The 24,031-nt window shown below is 32.6% G+C and overlaps 1 protein-coding gene across 2 annotated transcripts in view; it reads right to left on the bottom strand.

Moving 5' to 3' along the window:
• Positions 1–7,012: 7,012 nt before the first annotated feature.
• The window catches only part of LOC124366211, a 38,441-nt gene continuing 21,422 nt past the window's right edge, over positions 7,013–24,031 (bottom strand). The window contains exons 8-14 of one of the 2 annotated variants that reach the window (XM_046822585.1): positions 18,159–18,232; positions 15,645–15,779; positions 13,687–13,756; positions 13,418–13,518; positions 10,090–10,328; positions 9,631–9,681; positions 7,013–7,162 (exon numbers count right to left, since the gene is read on the bottom strand). In XM_046822585.1, the coding sequence (XP_046678541.1) occupies positions 7,050–7,162; positions 9,631–9,681; positions 10,090–10,328; positions 13,418–13,518; positions 13,687–13,756; positions 15,645–15,779; positions 18,159–18,232 (783 nt within the window). In that variant the 3' untranslated portion in view covers positions 7,013–7,049. The remainder of the gene's footprint in view (positions 7,163–9,630; positions 9,682–10,089; positions 10,329–13,417; positions 13,519–13,686; positions 13,757–15,644; positions 15,780–18,158; positions 18,233–24,031) is intronic. The other variant, XM_046822586.1, reaches the window with a different exon arrangement.

Here is a 24,031-nt window from a genome sequence, read left to right as displayed (position 1 = left end):
TCAAATGAATTGGAATATGGGTATGAATAGGAATAATGTATAAACAACAGTCAGACGTATAATGTATAAAAGACGTACTCTGGAGATTGAGTTTTTCTATACTTTTCGATTATAAACCATTTGTTATTGTCTATGAAGGACTCTTAACGATTTCTATGGAGATTATTAACTCAAAGCAAATCATGCTTATAAACTAATATTTACAACGCAGAATAAGCCTTCTCATTATGTAAACTAAAAGTAAAGTGATGTGACAAAAATAATTAAGAAGCAAATCCGAGAGTGTATTTCAAGACATAATTAATATTTATTTGTAAGGGCAATTCGTTTTTTTGTCTGTACTATTAATAATGCTTAATAATGCTTTGGTTTTGTATAAATTTCCCCGAATTTCACTGAATAGTTTAGCCAGATATTCACGAAAGTCCTAAATAACAACACAGTGAATGAATGCATTTGAATGCAAGGGGATAGACTGTCAGTGTATGTGTAATTTTATCAAAGCTGGGAAGGATGTATTACTATTTTACCGCATATGGTCAATGATGACATGGACCAAGGATACCATGAGTATTGTATTGACAAACCGTAACTCAGGCAATTACAGTTATCAAAGCCTGTTATGCCTTGATGTGGGCTCTATATGCATAGTTAATAATGAACGAAACAGACTTGGTTATGCTATGGTTGCAACAAAGGCAAATCAGTAAAATTTTGAAACAAGTCAGTATTATGATTGTAGTAATTGATGTTCAATCCCAGGACAATTAACAAGTGTCTCAGAATCCTGGTGGTCCTAGGGACCTGATAGTCCTGGTGGCCGGAGAACCTTCAAATAACGGAGCGAAGGTAAATAGTTTATAGTTTTCCTAAGTTAAATACATATTTATCCGGACATGTTAAGATGGTTAGAACTTTGTTAGAAGGAGGCGAGATTAAGTTTTTATTCATAAACTGTAAACAGAATTTTCAAGTAAAAGTTTTTTTTCGTATTTTTTTAGATATTTAGTGACAACTAAATACTCCAAAACGATAATAAAAACGATGCACTTTCATAGGCAAGAATACTTGCGGAATATAAAGAACTAAATAGTTGTTGTTTGAGTTAAACAACTTCATTGCAAGTAGTTTGGGCAATGTTAATTTCAGCAATATAAGTCGCATCAACCTGTACTCTTAGCAATGTGAAATACGTAATATGCACTAAAAAAGAGATCCGTCTGAGCTGAAAATATTAACCGATTAAACATTTAAAAGATACTTAGTTTTGGTGAAATATATATTTTTAGGTTTTCACATCTTTTATCCTATTTTAATCCTTATCCTTTCTTCTGTACTTGGCTAAACTTGAAAACTAAGAATAGTTTTATAATAAATAAATAAATAAATATATATATATATATATATGTATATATGTATGTATAATATATATATGTATGTATAATAAAGTTCATACACCTATAGTACAGCTTCTTTAAATACCGTTAAGACACATAAGTACATACGTAAATGTAAACTAATTGAAAATATTAGTTAAATTAATTAAACATATAGATCGCTGCCATAAAACTATTTTTTACCAGAACAGTTGATTAAATTTAACGTGATATTTTAATAAATACTATTTGCTTGGTCTAATGGAACGTTTAAGGCCAAATAGGGATGTTTTGCATCTTTAGAGACAAGTGGTAGAAAGGAGGAATTTTAAAAATAACAATAGGCCTCTATTAATGAAAAATAGGCCAAGAACTGTAAGAACGTCTATGTAAAATTTCAGTACAATCAGTATATTAGTTTTACGAGATTGAGTAACATATAAAATAAAACACATAGATACAGACACACCATTACATTGTATAATATTAAGGATATGAAACATAAAACACTAAAAATTTGAACCAAAGTCATTCTTTATAAAAAATATACATAAATATTTTTTTATAAAGAATGACTAAAATACTACATTAACTATGAAACCGTAATGTATTGCAAATGCAGCGGTAAACTACCATTTTTATGAGTCTCAATTGGTGTCAAAAATGGTACTACATTTTGGTATACAAATATTCTACTGCAATACATGTAAAGGATTATCCACAGCTTCTTGTTCTGTATTGAAGTGTACTGTAAGTAAGAACCAAAGTCATTCTATATAATACTACACTAACTAGGAAACCATGATGTAGAGCGAATGCAGATGTGTAACATCTATTAAAATTTTACCAATATGAATTGGTGCCATAAATAATATTAAAAAGAATTTACAGGTGTACAGTTTTATCCCCAAATATTTTTTAAATTGCAAATATTCGACCTTGGTCTACTTTAAATAGTTTATAAGTCTATCTATCTGTCTGTAAGTAGACTATGTTCATAAATAGTGACCAATCATTATGAGATTTAAAACTGCTTGTCCATAAAAAAAATTAAACGTGTTGATTAATAATCTCTAGATCTGGGATAGCTAGATTGTTTAATAACTAGGGCTTCCATTTGTGTTGTAATTGCCTTGTTTACTTTATAGACTATGAATCGAGAGCCTATTTGTATTATTGTATAAGCACACAACCTGAGTTTCCTTGACATTGGTAGAAGAGTTTTTATTATGAAATGAATCGATCGTCTACCATGGTTTTTTGGTTGAGGTTAAAATGAGAAGGTAACGAAAGTGATAACAATTTCAAACGATGGTTTTTTTAGATTGCATATTTTAAGTTAATTCCTAAACATATAAATAATAGTTATATGACCATCAAAGCAACTAAATACAGATATTGAAAGTCAGCACCTTAACTGTTGTGTTTGGTTAGTTATTTACGTAAGGGGTGGTTGGTTTAAGTGTGCCAAGGTAAGAAAACATGATTTGAGTGAAGAATATCATTTCATATTTTATACATTTTTTATACCATCCTTTTTCGTCCTCCACCAACAGTAACGCAATTGAAGATCAATATATTTCTAAGGAAAATTGTCTCTACCGATTTTAAGAATATCCAGTTTGTGTTGACATTTTATTATAGATCGTGAATCAAAGATTTTTAGCTATTTATGTTTTGACATATTTCATAGACATTTTTAATATGTACACTGAACCATAGCTGATATGCTTGTATTTGTTTAAAAGTTACCACAAATCAAGTACAATGTGCCGGATGCATAAATGTTGGAAGCATGTTTTCCTACCCTATTACTGAGTTTGTCATTCACAAAGGCTAGGAGAGGTAGACAATAGGTCTGGTAATACATCAGCCCCTGTGACAACTGAAGTCAGTACATTGTCACAGTCACAGTGCAGGAGTGTGAAATCATCCATGGTGTCTATTTTCACTATAGGAAATTCTTATTTTAACATTTGTTATTGAACTTGTAATTTGTTTATGGTTAGCGAACAATAAAAAACTTGAAAAGCTCAATGTTAACTAACAAAGCTAATATAATCCTCCAAAGCTAGAGGAAATTACCACGGTTGTAAACCAATGGGGGCCATTTTGAGCATTTACATTGAGCTTAAAAAAGGTGGAGGTAAGATTTCAACGGTAAGTTTAATTATTTTAAGTTTAATTTATCACTACTTAGTATTAAGAATAAGTCTGAACAGATGAGTTAAAAAAAATAGTGTTTTTAACGTAACTTTTCAATAAAAATTTGACAAGCCGTTGTTTAGTACTGGATTGAGATAGAGAGCTCTAGTCTGTGGCATTGTTCTTCTTTTATAAAGACCTTTAAAATGAAGTGTCATTTGATGGAGGTTTTGCATTTACAAACTTTGACTTGACCCCCCAACCCCCCATTTTGAGTTGAGGTGCTAAGTTCTCATGTAGCGCAAAAATCATCATTTGTCATTATATTACTACCCTCCAAAGGATATTGGTTTGTTTAATTCCGTTCAAAATTTAGAAGGGGTTGGGACTTTAGGGACACCCGTTATATATAAACTGTTTACTTCCAAAGAGTACTCTATTAACTATTAACTTCTAATCACGTGGCATCTTACAATCTACCATATCAATGCTACTATCCGGAAAACGTAACATATCCCTACTATCGTAATACTCGTATATTTTGCCCCATTCCCCATTCGTATCAGAGAATTCAGAACAAACTTGGTCGATGAAACGAATAATTGAAGACCAGTGTATTGCGTTGCGATATTTTTACCCAACTTTAACAAAGTATTAAAGCTATATGGTAACTAAGTTAAATATTTACTGCCTATATTCATCAATTATACCTAAAGCTAACCTAACATAATTATCTAATGGCTTTTACTTTGTTTAGCTATGGTAGAAAATTGTACGGACGTATATGTAAAAATAAAAATTTCTAAATTGTACTGTTTATTATATTTTACGGTCATCCATTAGTGTAATTTTTAAAACATCAATAATTTATATTTGTATTGCTACAAATAACCTACGTTAATTAGATGAGTCGTCCAATTCAAACTTTAATGCAGCAGCATATATTAGCTTTAATCCTTCAATGATGTTTATATTTTACGAATAAAACATTGAATGTATCCTGTGATCGGTTTTATCAACCGTCTGCTGAAAAAATGTATGTACAATTATAGAGTCTAAACTTCTCGAAAGGTCGTAACACATGAATCCAAAGCAAAAACATATATAAAACCTTGACGAATATCGACTTTCAATAGAAAATGTACCGATAGAAATGGAGGGAGAAAGGAAAAACTGCTGATTTTGCAAATTACAGGCCAGCGGAAATTACAAGAGTAAGAAAACTTATTTCTACTATACTTACCCCCCAAATATATTGAACAGAAAGGATAGACACTCGGATCCAGACATAAAGAACACGTACCAAACACAAGAATTGATAACCAATAAACGCATTTATTAATAATTAGAAAGTAGAACATTTTACAATTTTAGCATGGCCTTATTGGCAACGAGAGTAAATCGAAATAAATAAATTAATAAACATACGGATAAAGAGTATCCTAATCTTCATTTTGTTTATATTTATATTAAGTTAACAACAGATTTGGTGGTTATTTAATGAGTTTAGTTAATTCATTACAAATACAGGGAGCTTTATGGTTTAATTTCAACACACCGATAAGGTCTTCCTAGCATAAAACTTTGTTGAAGCTCGAAAATATATTCAGATATATAACTCAAACAATAATTGGCATTTTGTGTGAGTTGATTTTGTTGGGAACTGAATTAATACCAAGTCAAATTCAACGAAAGTTGACGATGTAGAAGCTCGATTCAATGCCGGAAAGGGAGCTTCATCCAGCGGAATTGTTGTTTTTGCTCCATTCATATTCACCAGTAATCAAAATCTCTTATATTCACTTGATGAGATTCAGTAACGTCGGACCTATCATGAATATACATTGATCATCCCATATTTACAATTCAATCGTGTTTCAATATTCTCATTGTCATTCGAATGAGTACTCGTATGAGCGAATAGAGAAACGTGTTTAATGACAGATTGATTTGGGATTTACTAAAACAAATTTTGTTAGTGAAAACCGCAGTGGGTCACTATCAATTACAACAAAATAAAAATAAATAAAGATGGTATTCTGTGTGAACCATTCATTGTGAGTGAAATTTATTGATATACTTTTTAATGTCTCACTACAGGCTTGAGTACATTAATCCTCGGATCTAAAGTAGAAAAACTAAATGCAAGCAATAGTCTATATCATTTAGTTTACTGTCTGTTTGTCTGTCTCTATGTCTTATTTTTGAAACTACTCAACCGTACACCAAACCCTTAAAAATCTTTATTTTGATAGTATCTATCGATAAAAATAGTTTTGTTGAATCAGCAAATAAATGTTCAAAATTGCTGCTATTTTGGGGGGGGGGGGGGGTGGGGGGGGGGGGGGGTGGGGGGGGGGGGGGGTGGGGGGGGGGGGGGGTGGGGGGGGGGGGGGGTGGGGGGGGGGGGGGGTGGGATTACACACACAGTAAAACACGGAAGTACAACAAAGCGACGCACTCGAGAGACACTTCGGCACGAAAGTACAAGAGTGCGGCACACCAGCTGAACGGGCGGCGAGAATCTGTAGTCACGTTATCTACTAGATCGCTCGACTTTGACCTCTGTCTGAGGATGGGGAGGGGTTTGCGATAAGACAATTCCTGTTTTATATTTACGAAATATACTGTGCTATGACAAACTAAGCCACTATTATACTATTATACGCCCTACACTACTGGGAGGAAAAGCAAGCCCCTTCTAGTGACTCGGGAGTAAAAAAAACCAGTTTATACAAAGATTTAGTTTTTCCCATCTAACTTTTTTATTCTTGTAATAGAAAAAAAAATGTATAAGAAGTAATTTGTTTAGAATAAAATTGTGTATATTCTGTGAATTTGACATTATTTTGTAGGTCCAGTAGTTTCAAAGTGACGGACAGTAGAACTTAAAAATTATTTTTTCTAAAAAAAATTTTTTACACATCTACAATGATATTAATCTGAAAGTAATGGTAAGGCACCAAATATTATATTTATTCTTATTCTATAGTTCATAAGGAAAACAAAAATATATAATGTTGCTAGGTTATCACTTAGATAATATTTTCTAAAAATAAGTTTAACGATCACAGCAATTTACCCAAGCAGTTTCCATATTAGCTCAGGCTGATAGCATAGATTTCAGCCCAGAAAACTGAGTAGTGTTCTGCCAATGTTCTGCCAGGAGCTTTTTTAGGAAAACTATTCACCCTATACGAAATTTGTCTTACCTTTAAAGATTTGATTCCTTCCTAATTTCCTTCTCCAATAGTGTTACTATTGGAGAAATAGTGACAACTATATATATATATATATATATATATATATATATATATATATATATAAGTTGTCACTATATAAATACATATATATACTCTGACCTAAAATGCCACACTCCCTCTCAGTTCCTGTATTTCATACATACCCAGGCCATATCACCCGCTAGTTTATCTTAGTGTATATGCCCTCAAATGTCTTTGAGGGATCACCAAGTCATCTGTATGCAGCTACTTCTTCCCCCCATAATACCCACTTCGGAAAAGTATATTATATACCTTCAACTTGTCGGTGTCGGCCATTTTGAAGCTGCATGTAGTCATTCCTGAAACGTGACGGATCATCAAACCTGGAGTACTCTTGGTACTGGCGTTTATTTGCACCTGGTAACAAAAGAAATGTTAACTTAAACAGAGTTAACACATAGTTTACTTTAATTTATTTTTACAGCTAAATTAATCCCAAAATATGTCAATTCTAATCAACATTAGTCTTCACACTCACACCACATCAAAACGTTGCTGACACAATTAGGGTACGTCCAAGATGCACGCTGATAAAAGCAGGTAGACAGAGTCAGATTTCTCGGCGCCGACTCTCTGACTCTGAGCGGTAGGCTGATGTGGCCATTATGTAAGCAGGTTGTCAGCACAGAAAGAGCTTTCACCATAAAGATATCAGTGTACAATGGAACTTACAAGTGAACAGGCTGCAGCTTTATTGCAGCCAAGTTAAAACCTATGAGAAGTGAAATACATCCAATTAATAAATTAAGATCTGTTTACGGGGAGTACAAACACCTATTTCCGCAATTACTTGCCGACGAAAACCCATGTTTTTTGACGGAACTTTACGTTTTGGGATCCTCTGAACCCCAAAAAGTGGTTTTATAAAATGTCTTTTACAACATACGTTGTTTACTAAACATTGAAACTGACTTGAAAAGATCAGCTGATTAACTAACAAACTTCTAATAATTCTAGTAATTGAAGCAACCCTTATGTGGGCACCAGCAAATGAAACTACCTATATCGACCATGGCCTATAAAACACGTTTTAGAACATTGTGGGAAAGTATGTGCCAGTTCTTGGTACCGTTTATTATAATCCGTGATCCTCTTTAAAATAACCTTAATATCTTTAAATCTTCCGCCAACAGGCATCAACGATGTTCCTATTGGAATGTTCTTTAAGGCGCTTATCCCATATCGGAGAATTAAGTTGCAACTTTTGATACTAAATCGTCGATATCCATCGTAAAAAAAACAAACAACACTCAATACACACACGAAAATCACTTTCCGACTAGCAGGTCGTCTGAAACCAGAATGAACAAATCATTCCGGTAAAAATCGGAGTCAGACTACCAGTGCGCAGAAAGTCAGCGCGCAGGTGCAGTGTGGCCACTCCTGCTTAACAACGTGGAATTTTACGCACGCCGACTCGGCGCTGATCGACGCCGATCGCCTGACTCATAAAACCAGCGTGCATCTTGGACGTACCCTTAAATTCTTGAAATATAATAGTTGCCTCACTGTGAAGAGCCAACTTCAGTCAACAGATGTTAAACCTTTTGAAGATGGTTCTCCACAGCAAAGGCGAAATATTTCAAGAATTTTACTGTGTAAGCAATGTTTTGAATCGGTGTGAACTGGAAGACTACACTTAAACTCTTAATTATGAAACCGGCAACGTAAATCTAAGAACTAAGATCTCAGTTATATTACTGATTGTGGATGTCTAAATTTTCGATTCGACACAACTACCATGGTACTCCTTGATCAGTGGCTAAAGCATAATCACTCACTCATCAAAAAATATTATTTACCATATAAGATTTTTAAATTATATGGAAACATCATAATGTATTTCAATACTTTAAAATTTGAATTTCATATCATTATTACACACTGCCTCAGACACAGACAGAGTACAGAAGTCAGTGAAAAGAATTCAAATGTAAGCACATATTTAAATATTTCATTTTAAAATTCTCAAGGGTTCACTGCCACAAACTACACTCAAAATGACCCAATCCAAAAAAATAAAATAAAAAGGTGACATAAAATATACACACTGAAAAACTTGACAACTGGGAAGTGTTTGGAACTACCATAACTTCAGAATCAAAATAACTCTGTGCAATAACAATTCAAGCGTTTTAAATAACAAACTGAACAGACAAATTTTAAATAAAAGTTTGTCTCATTCTGATATTCAATCAAATCTAAATTTGATGCCTTATTAATTAGAGGAAAATAAATCCTTATTTATTGAGTGATATTTGTTACTAACAACACAACATTTAATCCACCATTATATATTCAACAGTTTACTCATTTATTTTATCAATGTGACTGTGTACCTATTATCTGTTAATTCAAAGAGTTCAATGTCTACATTTAGTTGGTGAGTTTTAAATTAAAAGACAGTTGAAAACTGGTCAGACAGCGACAATGTATTCCGGCTGGGCATTTTAAGGATGCAGCATTCTAAAACGTAACTACAATAAATTAACTTTATAAGGCAACAGTATATGGTAACAGGGAAGGAGAAATTTTTGGAAACTGCTCGTTAATTTCACGACACATTTCCCCAGCTCAGATAGATGGATAATCGAAAATTAATTTCACACCCAAGGTCATGGAGTCATAAAACTGATTCAATTGTAGCAGAACCAGGGCAAGTGAATTATATTTTCTTTCCTGACCTCGTCCCATTCATATTTTTTTCCCCATGTGGTCTCTTTTCAAAATTTTTAATTTGAGATTTTGAAAAATTTTGAATATACAACCATTAATCAGTGCACATTATTTAAAAACCAAGTTGACAGAGTTTTATTTATACTTACCAAATCTTCCAGTAGATTTAGTATTTCGACTAACTGCATTTCTACCTGAAACTAAAATCAAATTTTTACAACAGCAATGAAAATGTTTAAAACAAAAACTATTAGAATATAAAGCATCAATATGCTAGAATGGAGCTAAAGCTTAATCAAGAAAGAATTAAATTCCCTACTAAAAGTTATTTAACAGTATAAGACAAGATGCACAAAAAGATCTATTACATTGGTCTTTCTAGTATTAACCCAGTTCCAAAAACTAGGAGTGGTCTAATTGAAAAGCAAAATATACTATAAAATATTTTATAAAACTCAAAATTGCTAAAAATGCTTGTCTTAACAAAGTAATTAGACACAAGTAGAATAATTTCATGTTTTTATGCTCTCATAAATACTGTCAATGCCTTAAATTTAACAAATCACTATTTTAGAATCTTTTACCAAATATATGAGTGTTATCATTACCTCCTAATCTTTTACTTTCTTGCTTTACATTTCTTTGTTTTACACTCTCTTGATTTTTACTTTCTTGTTTTATACTTTCTTGTTTTGTGTTTTCTGGTTTTATTACTTTTATTACTTGGTTTTCTTCACTGTCTTTTCTATAATTTTCTCTCACTGATTTCCAGAAGTTATGGACCAATTTCTCCTCTTCTTTGAAATGTTCCTGCTCATACTTGTTTATATGGCTGTCATAGTTTTCCCTGAATCAACAAATGTACATTTTATACAGAGTAAACAAATTGTTATGTCATATTAAGTAAACAAATGTGTATGTATACATATTACAAAGCAAGTAATCTTATAAGACTTTAAAAGTAAGAGGGTGGCAGAGTGCCCTATAACGTTGTGTTAGAAAAAATTTGTACTGTCAGGAAAAACCAAAAATGTAAATTGCGATAATACCACTCAATCAATATCAATGTTATTTATCTCGAACATGTCATATAATTTGTGTTGAGTATAACTAAATATATACATATTATTTGTATATAACATAGCTGTGGTGGAAAGGGATGGGTGGAATATTCACTTTAGCTCCATTTCATCTTCTACTGTGCAGCGTCTAAAATCAGAAAATTGTCACAGACTTGATTCCTGGAATTTGGAGTCCACGTCCGCTTGAAAAGATAGACAAAAGTCAGTCACAAAGACGTTCAAAACAAATTCATTGTTCAACATCAGAGATACTTAGATTAACAAAAAGCTTGGGTCTGGTCTACCCAGCATCCATTCAGTGTTGTGATGGATGTGAAAGTGTCAGATTTCAGACACTGTACTAAACAGAAGGTACTGGTCTACCCAGCATCCATTCAGTGTTGTGATGGATGTGAAAGTGTCAGATTTCAGACACTGTACTAAACAGAATGTACTGGTCTACCCAGCATCCATTCAGTGTTGTGATGGATGTGAAAGTGTCAGATTTCAGACACTGTACTAAACAGAAGGTACTGGTCTACCCAGCATCCATTCAGTGTTGTGATGGATGTGAAAGTGTCAGATTTCATGTTCAACATCAGAGATACCTAGATTAACAAAAAGCTCGGGTCTGGTCTACCCAGCATCCATTCAGTGTTGTGATGGATGTGAAAGTGTCAGATTTCATGTTCAACATCAGAGATACCTAGATTAACAAAAAGCTCGGGTCTGGTCTACCCAGCATCCATTCAGTGTTGTGATGGATGTGAAAGTGTCAGATTTCATGTTCAACATCAGAGATACCTAGATTAACAAAAAGCTCGGGTCTGGTCTACCCAGCATCCATTCAGTGTTGTGATGGATGTGAAAGTGTCAGATTTCATGTTCAACATCAGAGATACCTAGATTAACAAAAAGCTCGGGTCTGGTCTACCCAGCATCCATTCAGTGTTGTGATGGATGTGAAAGTGTCAGATTTCATGTTCAACATCAGAGATACCTAGATTAACAAAAAGTTCGGGTCTGGTCTATCCAGCATCCATTCAGTGTTGTGATGGATGTGAAAGTGTCAGATTTCATGTTCAACATCAGAGATACCTAGATTAACAAAAAGCTCGGGTCTGGCCTACCCAGCATCCATTCAGTGTTGTGATGGATGTGAAAGTGTCAGATTTCATGTTCAACATCAGAGATACCTAGATTAACAAAAAGCTCGGGTCTGGTCTACCCAGCATCCATTCAGTGTTGTGATGGATTTGAAAGTGTCAGATTTCATGTTCAACATCAGAGATACCTAGATTAACAAAAAGCTCGGGTCTGGTCTACCCAGCATCCATTCAGTGTTGTGATGGATGTGAAAGTGTCAGATTTCAGACACTGTACTAAACAGAAGGTAAAATGGAGCTAAACTCAACATTGTAACATTATTTCTAATTAGCAAAGTAATCTAATCCTTTATTTATATAAAGAACTACACACTCTGAAAATACAGGTTTATTTTTTTCAAATATTGTACAACAGATTACAACATTTTTTATTTATGTTTTAAAAACATTTTAAAATTCATATGAATTTGTTTTGAGAGATAAATAGTTTGCCACAATTAAGTTCCAAAATAGGAAAAATTTTAAAATTAAATAAAATTTAATTCAAAGAAAGTCCTATATGTTTGCAATTATTATTATTCTTTTAGGGTGTAACAAAAAGGTTGATCAGACTATGCATTTTCAGATTCTATGTGTGACTCTAAGCTAAAAATGAAACATAAATTGTTTTATAATTTCCACTTTTTTTAGCAGCTATACACCATTTTGTTTATTAAAACAATTTTATCTTTGTTGGTTGTCTTTATGATTGTTACAAAACTTGGTAAACATGTCAGAAAGTATTATATTATAAAAAGATGTTTTAAATCAGTTTTAATACCATCAAAATGGTGGCCATTAAATTTTTGTTTTAAGAAATATCTAATAACCCACTCTTTATCAAAATTTTGTAATAAATAAAAAAGTATTTAAATAAAATTTTCTTTTAAAGGATACCTCATTTGTAAAAATTGGTTAAGAGTTAATTATTTTATGGAAGGTTTCGTATTACACATGCAAACAAAATGGCTCATAATTTGACAGTATTTGAACAGCTGTTACTGTAATTAAAATAACACTGAAACTGACTACTGAACCATTAAAATCTAATAGATTTAAACACAACCAAATTAACACGTTTGTAAGATCAGTTTTCAATTGGTAACTGTGTTATAGAAAACGTATTATTTTCAAGAGATAACGGACATGCACCTGATGTATGGTCTTGCAAACTGCAACTGTGCTGATGTTCGCCATTTGTGTGCACAAAGATTACCAAATAGAAATTTACCAAATGAGAACACTTTTGTAAGACTTCATGGTCGTCTTAGGGAGACTGGATCATTCACACTCTTGATGCAAGGCTACGGTAGGTCTCAAACCACTAAACATTGGATGTAGAAGAGCGAGTGTTGGAAGCAGTTCAGCAAGACCCAAGAATTGCATATAGCTTCAATACTCACCCCACAACACTCGGAAGGATCACCATATACTTCAGGTCCTCCTTTTTCTCTACCAACTAGTGCCAAGGGTTGCGTCTGATGAAGACCACAATGTGGTCTGCTTCCTTCCTTGTCACATTCAGTACATAGTGATTATATTGGATGACACTAATTACTCACCCAACAACACTCGGAGGGATCAGCACATACTTCAGGTCTTCCGTACTCTACATTAGCTTGTCTCGTAGGTACTAAGGGGTGCGTTTGATGAAGACCACAATGTGGCCTGCTTCCTTCCTTGTCACATTCAGTACATAGTGATTATATTGGATGACACTAATTACTCACCCAACAACACTCGGAGGGATCAGCACATACTTCAGGTCTTCCTTACTCTTTATTAGCTTGTCTCGTAAGTACTGAGGAGTGCGTTTGATGAAGACCACAATGTGGCCTGCTTCCTTCCTTGTCACATTCAGTACATAGTGATTATATTGGATGACACTAATTACTCACCCAACAACACTCGGAGGGATCAGCACATACTTCAGGTCTTCCTTACTCTTTATTAGCTTGTCTCGTAAGTACTGAGGAGTGCGTTTGATGAAGACCACAATATGGTCTGCTTCCTTCTCTGTTGCCTTTGATGCATAGAAACGGTACCCTAGCTTGCGAATCCTGGCAAACCTGTGATACAAATGGGAGTTTATTACAATTTAGTCTCACTAGATATTCATCAAAACTTGATGAGGCTTACCTCAGTCCAAATCAACACATAATCTGGGAATCAATGTATATTTCCAATGCACTATTAAAATCACCCTTGTTTTTTATAAAAACAATAGAGGAATTTCTCCTAAGAAAATACTTAGAATCAGCTTCACTAGCTTGTTCAGGGTTAAAATAGGATATTAACAATTTATAGATGTCTTGGCATTAAAGGAAGATTATGGAATTCATTAGCAGCATGCAAAAGGTTAATTTTAGCCAGTAAAAACAATATATATCCCCCCTTTAATAAGTATGGCCAGTAAAAGATTTAAAATATCCAAAACTAAATTAGAGATAATATTTAAATCAAACTCATGCTAAAAGAGTTCAGGATTAAAATTCATCGATTGGGAAATGTTTTTTAAGAAAAAACTCAAGATTTTGATTCAAGATTATTTTTTAGATTTTACTATCTCTATTTCAGATATATATTGCAATAATACATACCTTAATAGACAACTTTCAAAGTACTGTTATTTCAATATTTTATGCACAATGTTTTAAATGAGGCTTAGGAATGTTGTTTACTATATTTTGTTCATTTGTTAGTTTTTGTGTATGCTCAACCTTATTTATGTCTTAGTTTAGTCATCAGAAGTAGAGGACATAACCAGTTCTTGAAATGTAGTATTATCAAGATATTGAATATCTCAAATTATTTTCCTGTGTTGTTTTTGCTTGGAAAAACATTTTAAAATCAAATAAATTGGAAATATTTAAAATTTATAAAATTCTATGACACCGTTACATAAAATAGTATAAGATCCATCATACTTTATTAAGATGATTTATATTTTAGTAAAAAATTAATTATACGTAAATACCTCTCAAATCTTTGGCTAGAAATAACAGTTATAATTGGTGAATTAAAACTTATCATTATAAAGCCACCTAGTGGTAGGTAGCAATTTACTATTACAAAATGTTTAATTGTTCACCAAATATATAACTAAATAACTGTTATTTATTAATATTCTACATGATTTGAATTACAAATATGAATATGAATATATACGAATATCAATTAACATTAGCTGTTATGAGGAGGATTTTAAAATATTCCTCTTATCAACAATTTTAGCATATTATATTTTAAAAAGTCAACACAAATATTTTCAATATTATTATTTTCCACTGACACTACTAACTACTAAAATAGTTGATTCAGTAAGAAGTTCAAGGACAAAAAATATTTCTTCTAGCTCAGTTTAAAAAAGAAAATTTCCCATGTGGCTGTTGTCATTTGAAAATATTAAACTAAATAGAAGAAAATTACTAAAACTGGTTGAACCCATCTCAAGTGTGAACTATATAACTACACTTTCTACAGATATGAACAGCAGTCCTATCTAGCAAACCAACGGTTTCTTTTTTATATCTTTCCCCCTTACGTGTTTAATAATTTTACTTTCGTTCCCATGTAGTAAAAGACAGACTTTAAAGAATTTCGTCAGAGAAAGTAAATGTTAATAGTAAAGTAAAGATGTCTTATTTTACCAGGCGAATTTAGGGCTAAGAAGCCCTCTCTAACACCTGGGGACCAAAAGTTTAAAGGTGACTTCTGAATCACCACCAAAAACCGGGCAGGCGGGGTGCTTGCAAGGACAGGATCGCTCAGAGGTCACCCATCCAAGCAGCAGCCACGCTCGTCATTGCTTGATCTGGTTATCTTGCGAGAACTGATGTACCCACTACACTGCACCATTGGTAAATGTAAATGTATATGTACAAAAATATTCAAATTTTTTGTAGTAACCTGTACAACCATCACTGTGAACTCCAAAACAAAAAATTATAAACTCACATTTGGATTTCTTCACGTTCATCCTTGGTAAAGTCAGTACCAAAAATCAGTTCAGTGTCGCTGTCTTTAGTGAAGAAATCTTCAATGTACTGCAACACTTCCGGCATTGTCGGATACTTTGTCTTCTCAACTTTCCTGAAACATTTACTCAAGTATCACACTTAAATCCAAACATTGCAGTTATGAGTAAATGAACGATTAAACTCTATATTATTCCAAGCAATAAGTTTGGACTACTTTGTTTTGTCCCTTCTAGTCATTTTAGCATAAAAATGCAGTCAACCTCAGAATAAGGGATAATAAGCTGAACATTTGTATATACCTTCATTTTGGCATACTAACAGTTGTCTCATAAGTCCTGTATAATCTTATGACTGTATCATTAATTATTCAATGTCAAAAGTAAGTAAAAATGGATTTTCACAATTATCTCAATTTATATTGCTGATATCATCTAATATAACAATCTAAAATTTTAGACAAATTTTATTTGATACATTTCTTCATGCGCACAATCATTTGTGAGATAGAGGGCAGTTACCCCCCAGAGCTCAGCCATTTGCACTGTAATGCACGGTCAACATGAAAATATTACCTTGAATTTTCAATAATTTGTATAATTTATCAGTAAATACTGTATTTAACAATGTTTTACATCTTTTCAATATATTTATTTAATAAATCATACTTATGTTGTATAAATAAACATATTAACCCTTTGAAACCCAGGCAACGAAATATTGTCGCCGAGAAAATATGCGAAGATTCCCGCGGCGACGATGTATCGTCGCCAATGAAGATGCGAGAATCCCCAGGCGATATAATATCGTCGCCATGGTATATGTGTTTAATACATATTTATTTGAAACCGTAAAATACTTATTTTACGAGTATTAATAAATATTTATGAGTATTTTCGTAAAATACAAATTTTTTGTTAGTAATATAGTGTATTTAGAATAACATCTATGCTCAAAAAAATATATTACTCTTTGTTGCTACAGCTGTATTTGTTTACAAAGCGGTCTAATGTTACGTATATTGTCTTTTTGCGTGTGAATTGAGTTAAATGTTGTAATTGAGGACTGTTTTTAGTCACATTTTCTTTAGTTTTAATCTTATAGTAATAATCAGTTTTGTGAACAATGAGTGATGACGATTGGTCTGACGTCTCATCAATTTTCAGTGATGACACTGATGTTGATCCTACCTATAGGCCAACTATCTCGGACTCAGATGACGAAGAAATGCCATTTAGTCAGCTATCTACTTCTCGTGGTAACGCCGCCGCTAGGCCTACTCCGGACAATGACCAACCGGCCTCAGTGAAATCGCGGTTGCAAAATCTTTATCTTTAGAGATATCAATATAATTGTTTTTGTACATACATAACACTAAATTTAGAAAAATAAAATGTGGGTGCCCATGGTAAACATTTTTCTTATTTTTGAATTAAAAAATCTTAAAATCTATTTTTTTACCTAAAAATCAATAAACATATATTTTAAAGTTATTTTAATGTTGTTAAACAATTGTTTATACTTCAGACTAAACTTTTTCTGTGTACACAATTTAATTCTGGACATTTTGGTGTGTAATACAAGACAATAGCATAAAAAATAGCAAAAATATTAATTTTTTACAAACAGTATGCAATACAGCTGTTTCTGCTCCGGGGATTCTCTGTAGTTCTTAGGTCAAATGGTTTTGGTACGTTTTTCCCACCATCAATATTTTGGTCTGGGGTTCAAAGGGTTAAATGAAATCAAATTAAACACAATTTATAAATTCAAATATTTACAGACTGCAGACAGTTAAAATTTACATTTCTTGTAAAACCTGTACATTTTAAATTTTACATTATTCTTATTGCTTTTTTTTGTTGTAGGATTACTTTGTGCAAATGTGTTTTTTTTTTTTTTTTTTTGTAGTAGCACTGTATATCAATATTACATATGTCATATATGAGTGCATTAGGAGAAAAAGTGAATTTTTATACCACAAAATGTTATTAATGCAAACCATGAGTGCATGAAACTTTGATTCTTCTTTCAATCTGTAATTTTACATAAAATATCTAAAGGCAAATTTGTTAGTGTTTTTATTTTTATAAATAATGAATGTAATTGAATTTCGTTATCCGAGCAAACTTAGCCTATTTCAATTAAATTTCAATAACTTTGGCTTTTCACTTCTTCATTGTCACAAATATCAATGTTATATATCAAGAATTACCAGATATTAATATTTATTTGAAGTTTATTTTTGATGATGGAAGGATTGTGAAGGAAACAGGATTTTTCCGGACATTTGCTATCATTCAGTGAAACAAAAAATCTGGTGTTACTGATGTTTTGTTTCACTGAACAATGGCAAATGTCCGGAAAAATCCTGGTTCCTTCACGAATATTTAATCATCTCTTGTAGAAGAGTCAGGTAAACCTAAATGAAGTAATACACTTCACAAAGAACTCTGTGAAACAAAATAAAATTGTAAACAACAAACACACTTACTGAAAAATTTCACTGTAGCGGGGATCATCAATTAACATCGGTGGCTGACCTTTGCAGAAGAAACTCACTTTTGCCTGTAACAGGATCGGAAATAAACTCTTACTTATGTTTATATCAAAATCAATAAAGCGAATATAAGGCATGGCATTATTTACTCCCTTTATATATCAGATCATTTACTTTGCAGTTTCTACAACAAACAGATGATTCTGGAAGTTTAGATTTGGATGTCATTTGAGTACTTATGAATTCATTTGTATCTTTACAGAGAACAAATGTAAAATTTTAACGTGGTGCGAAAAGAAATTTCATTACAATTACTACAGTAAATTGAAAATTAAAGGATTAACATTTTAGTTATGTAGAGAGCATTATAAAGATCAGCCTACTTTTGAATAATTTCTATCGCCTATCCAACTGTATTTTATCAAAATATTAAAATTTGTTTAACAATTGTACATTTTATAAAAATCTTCAGAGCAGTTTTTTAGAAAATTGTTACGTATGACTATTTACATGGTTGTTTTGGTAATAATTTAATAAAAAGAAAAATGTACAGAAAACCTTTAACTTATGTACAGCTGAATATTTATAACCTAAATCTGTATAGCAAATTTGGCCAAAATTGGTCTGTTCATTAGGTCACATTCAATGCTTAGACTGGTACACAGATACACAAAAAAAGACATCAAATAAAATCTCTTTTTGACTCGAGATATCCCAAAAGTAAAGTACATTTCCATTGAATAAATACCAAAATTCTCTTACTGACACTCAAATTACATTTTCCTCCACTTTTAAGACAAAGAAAGTGCAAAGAGGTTCATTCAGGTGTTATTGAACATCACTTAAGAAACAATGCCACCTATCTAGCAAAAAATGTAATTTTACAAAGAAAGCTAAATATTCTACTTATTTTATAAACAATACATGTACAAAACCGATTATGATTTTCATTGAAGGAAGAGTTCTTCTTATTGTTAAAAAATTGTTGATGTAAAGGAAATACACAATTATCCAATAATTTTAGATTTATTTCACAAGGACTTTCAACATCAAAGATGCCATCCTTGAGTGTGAAATCAAACAAATTAGGCGCTATTGTATCTTAACCCTTCAACATGGGAATTTTCAGGAGCTAACCTCTAGTCTGCTGTGGGAAAAGTTTCTTAATACTGAACATATAATGAAATGTTTTAGTCAGTTTTTATAATAAAACTGAGTCTAAATAGTACAGAAATGTCTAAAAGTCAGAAATAATGCAACACTCACCCGAAATTGTTCACATTACACGAAACACAAAACAAATCATTTTCACAGATATACCAAGGCCTACAACACCCACAAAACCACTTGTGTGTCATTATTATTTTGCATTTACAGTAAAATATTATTTAGACCAAACCAATAACCTATAGATTTGTTACTGACTGGTAACTTATTACAAAACAATTATTGTTTTATCAGAACTCGTAGAACACAATGTAATCATGGTAATAAACAATAGAACAAACATCTGAGCCATCTGTTTGGTTTCTATAAACAGCTGGAAAAGAAGAAAAGCATTTTCTGTGAAGACAAAAATAAAGGCAATGTCCTCTTTGTAACAATGTAAAATATCGCTGGAAGTAGTTCAAACTGATGCCACTAGATCGCATATGCTTAAGGTTTGCACTGTCAGCCGTGACTGTCTTGTGAAAACACGTTGAAGGATTAAAAGACAATATACAAGAAAGGCGCTAAACCAGAACTTTGTGATACTCCTCATTGAACTTCTTGTGTAATTCACAATGTTTTATTTGGTAAGTTAAGTTTGATAAAAATATGTATTGATCTGATTCGATTGATCGACAACCAGGGTTCCCACTCTAACTAAATAATAAAATTTACAAATTGTTCATGGTTTTGACAACAACAAAAATTAATTTCAGACTCAAAATTTTTTATAAACAACGTTGCCAACCCCTAAACAAATTTAAAAGGAATTATGTGGTGCAGACATGACTTAAGAGCGATTAAACAGTGAAATAATCAAACAATTTCAAAACTTTCTTCAGTTCATTATCAATGTCAACAGTTTGTGCAGGAATGAACAAGTAGGAAACGTAAAAAATTTTAAATAAATTTTAACAATAAATATATTTTTTAAATATTTTTATGAAAAATGTGAAGTACAGTAAATGAGGTCAGCAGGCTAACTACATATATAAGCCTGTAAAAAATATTTAACACTTAGAGTGCTAAACCTGTAATTTTATGTAACAGCGAAACTTTTGAAGAATGCTAATCCCGTAGTTTTACATGGTTGTCATTTCAATTGGTATTATATTACATTGTCCGTATTTAAACCGGTTTTGCCTACTCTACAACGTTATTTGGGTTTTTAGTAACACAATTCACCGCTAGAAAGCGTCAGATGTATTGAATGAGCTTGATGACAAAGCAACTTCGGTCGCTTTGTTTACGTTTGTTGCAGCTGGCAGTCGATGTTGCAATGGCTTCTCGCAGCTTGAACGACGTTGCGATCAGTGATGTATTAGATGAAGATAGTTTTGTTGGTGTTAATAGTATTTTTGACGATTCTGACATCGATCCTGATTTCATGGGAGAAGATGAACTAGCAACCAGCAGGATGGAAAATCCACAACCAAACATTAATGGCAGCAGTGGAACTCAGCTCAGCTGACTTTCCACGGGTAAACACTATCTGGAAAAAATTCCAGTGCCACCAGGGAAGACCAAAATGCAAAGGATGTGCAAGGTTTGCTCAGAAAAGGGTTCCAGAGAGTGCGGAAAGGCCAAAAGGAAAGACACTTGTTGTTGGTGTTGTGAGTGTAAAATCCCACTGTGCAAAAACATATGTTTTAAGGTGTACCACACACAAAAAACCTACAAGACATAAGAACATGATTTGTATTATTCAAAGGACAGTTTATATTTGTAAATGGGTCATTGTAAATAATTGTATATATGCTTAGTTTAGTTTGTTAGATAAAAAAACTGTCTCAAAAAATATGATTTTCAAAAACATTTTTTATGTGCAGTTTTTTAAAAAAACACTAACAATCTCACATTACAAGAAAGAAGAAAGTAAGGTGAATTAAGGCATGTAAGTATTTTTCTTATACCTTAAATACTTTTTTTTTAAATAAAGTTTTGAAACCCACCAAAAACGCCCAGCATTCTATAGAGTTACATGTTATTTAGGGCCAGCACTCAAAGTGTTAAGGACATTTATTACTCTGGATTAAATTAACCTACAAGTTAACAATCTGCACATAATATCATACAAAACATATAAAGGATTGGAGATGTAGAAGGTATCTTTATCATTGATTGATTATATAAATAAATGAAGAGGGATTGTCAAGCATAATGAATGTGGTGTTGATAATAGATGTACCGTAACCTACAAGTTAACAATCTGCACATAATATCATACAAAACATTATAAAGGATTGGAGATATAGAAGGTATCCTTATCATTGATTGATTATATAAAAAAATGAAGAGGGATTGTCAAGCATAATGAATGTGGTGTTGATAATAGATGTAACCTACAAGTTAACAATCTGCACATAATATCATACAAAACATATAAAGGATTGGAGATATAGAATGTATCCTTATCATTGATTGATTATATAAAAAAATGAAGAGGGATTGTCAAGCATAATGAATGTGGTGGTGATAATAGATGTAACCTACAAGTTAACAATCTGCACATAATATCATACAAAACATATAAAGGATTGGAGATATAGAATGTATCCTTATCATTGATTGATTATATAAAAAAATGAAGAGGGATTGTCAAGCATAATGAATGTGGTGGTGATAATAGATGTAACCTACAAGTTAACAATCTGCACATAATATCATACAAAACATATAAAGGATTGGAGATATAGAAGGTATCCTTATCATTGATTGATTATATAAAAAAATGAAGAGGGATTGTCAAGCATAATAATTGTGGTGGTGATAATAGATGTAACCTACAAGAAGAGTTATCTATAGCCTACAAGGGGGATAAGTCGAGGCAGGGCCTTTGCTGATTGACAGTAGTGCTTATGTTTGAGGTAGGCTGTAAGTGTTTCATATTGTTTTATACGAATGTCACATACACATATATATTGTAGTTTTACCAGCTAATTTTGTAAAATTAAATACGGTATTATGTTATTCATTTGTTATAATTTTATAAGAAAATCAAACAAATACTGTAGGTATTCTTTATGGATAGTTATTTGTCTGGATCACAGTTTTCGGATGATCCCAACCTGTAGAAAAAGAAAACAAACTTAGAAATGTTGGAAATAAATCTCTGAAAAATCTGACTCAACAGTGAAATTGTGGAAATGTTCTGCAGGCACATTATTTTCTATGTATCTTTATTTGGCTATAAGGAAAAAATAAGTTAATTTTTACTGATAGAACAGCATTTTTTAAAACCTTATAATAAGGTGTTTAAAATACTATATTAAAATCATTCTAGCTGTAGTAAGCTATCATGATACTTGTAAATTTAAACCACAAGGTCTACTGTACAGGAATGTGGCCGAGCTCAGGTAGTCTCACACCAATGCACATGCAGACCTCGCACAGACACAAGTGCAGGAGATAATGGGCAGTGAGAAAGACATACATGAGCTGGAAACATTTCTCTTACCAGTCCCACTTTTCCCTCACTTTTTTTTTTGTTTTTTTTTTTTTTATTCCATCATTGATAAATTCTCGCAGAGCAGTACCAGTCAAACTTCCCAGTTTATCCCTACATTGCATACTAATTTTGAACACGCCATAGTAACTATCCACAGTCTACTATGACCATCTGATGACATGACGCGACATAATGGCAGAGATAATGTACACAGATTTATCGATATTTATGAACAAAATTCACACCTTAATTATGGTCTCACGGTTTTCAAGATCGTGTTGGGAGTAACAGTCCTCGGCCTCATTCAATTTAAAGTTTGCAGAGTCCAAGTTCTGCTTCCGACAAACACGGACAACCATTCCAGGTTCTTCTAATAGTGTCCATCCATTTTTATTAAAAACAACACATTAAAAAAAATGTTAATATAGAGAACATCTGAAATACACAGCCATAACTCATCCGATTTTGCTTCCACAAAGAAATTGTCAATCACTAATTTTAACACCAACAACTGTTAAAGAAGTCTTGGGAGTGATAGCTTCCCTGAAAACTAAATTATCATGTGGAATTGATGAAATTCCTTCAAAATTAGTAAAACACTGTGCCAAACAACTAGCACCACCACTGGTTACCATAATAAATCCATCGTTTTCCTCAGGCCAGTTTCCATCCCCCTTAAAAATATCAAAAATATACCCAAAGCACAAAAAAGGATCCATCACTAAACCCGAAAATTACCATCCCATTTCACTAATACCAAAGAAAATTACCATCCCATTTCACTAATACCAACTTTCTCAAAAATAATAGAAAAGGTAACACTCTCAAGAATGTTACAACATCTGGACAGATATAATCTAATAACAAAGAACCAACATGGCTACCTCAAAGGACGATCCACCACTACAGCTGTCACTAATCTAATTGAATACGTCATAGATAAATTAGAAGACCACAAACACGTATCAGCTGTCCTATTAGACTACAGTAAGGCTTTCGATTGTCTAGATCATGATCTTATCTTGAAAAAGATTTCAGCCCTAGGTTTTGAAGGATTGGCGAAAGATTGGGTGACTAGCTACCTGAAAGGACGCAAGCAAATAGTTGAGATTCAACAAAATGTAAATGGGAGTAAATGCGTGTATAGATCAAGACAACTCACAGTAAGTAGATGAGTGCCTCAAGGCTCAGTTTTAGGCCCCTTTTTGTT

Source organism: Homalodisca vitripennis, chromosome 7 (genome assembly GCF_021130785.1).
Source record: "Homalodisca vitripennis isolate AUS2020 chromosome 7, UT_GWSS_2.1, whole genome shotgun sequence".
In the NCBI taxonomy this organism is placed as follows: domain Eukaryota; kingdom Metazoa; phylum Arthropoda; class Insecta; order Hemiptera; family Cicadellidae; genus Homalodisca; species Homalodisca vitripennis.
The sequence above is the reverse complement of the archived record's forward strand: the minus strand, read 5'-3'. Positions and strand labels throughout refer to the sequence as shown.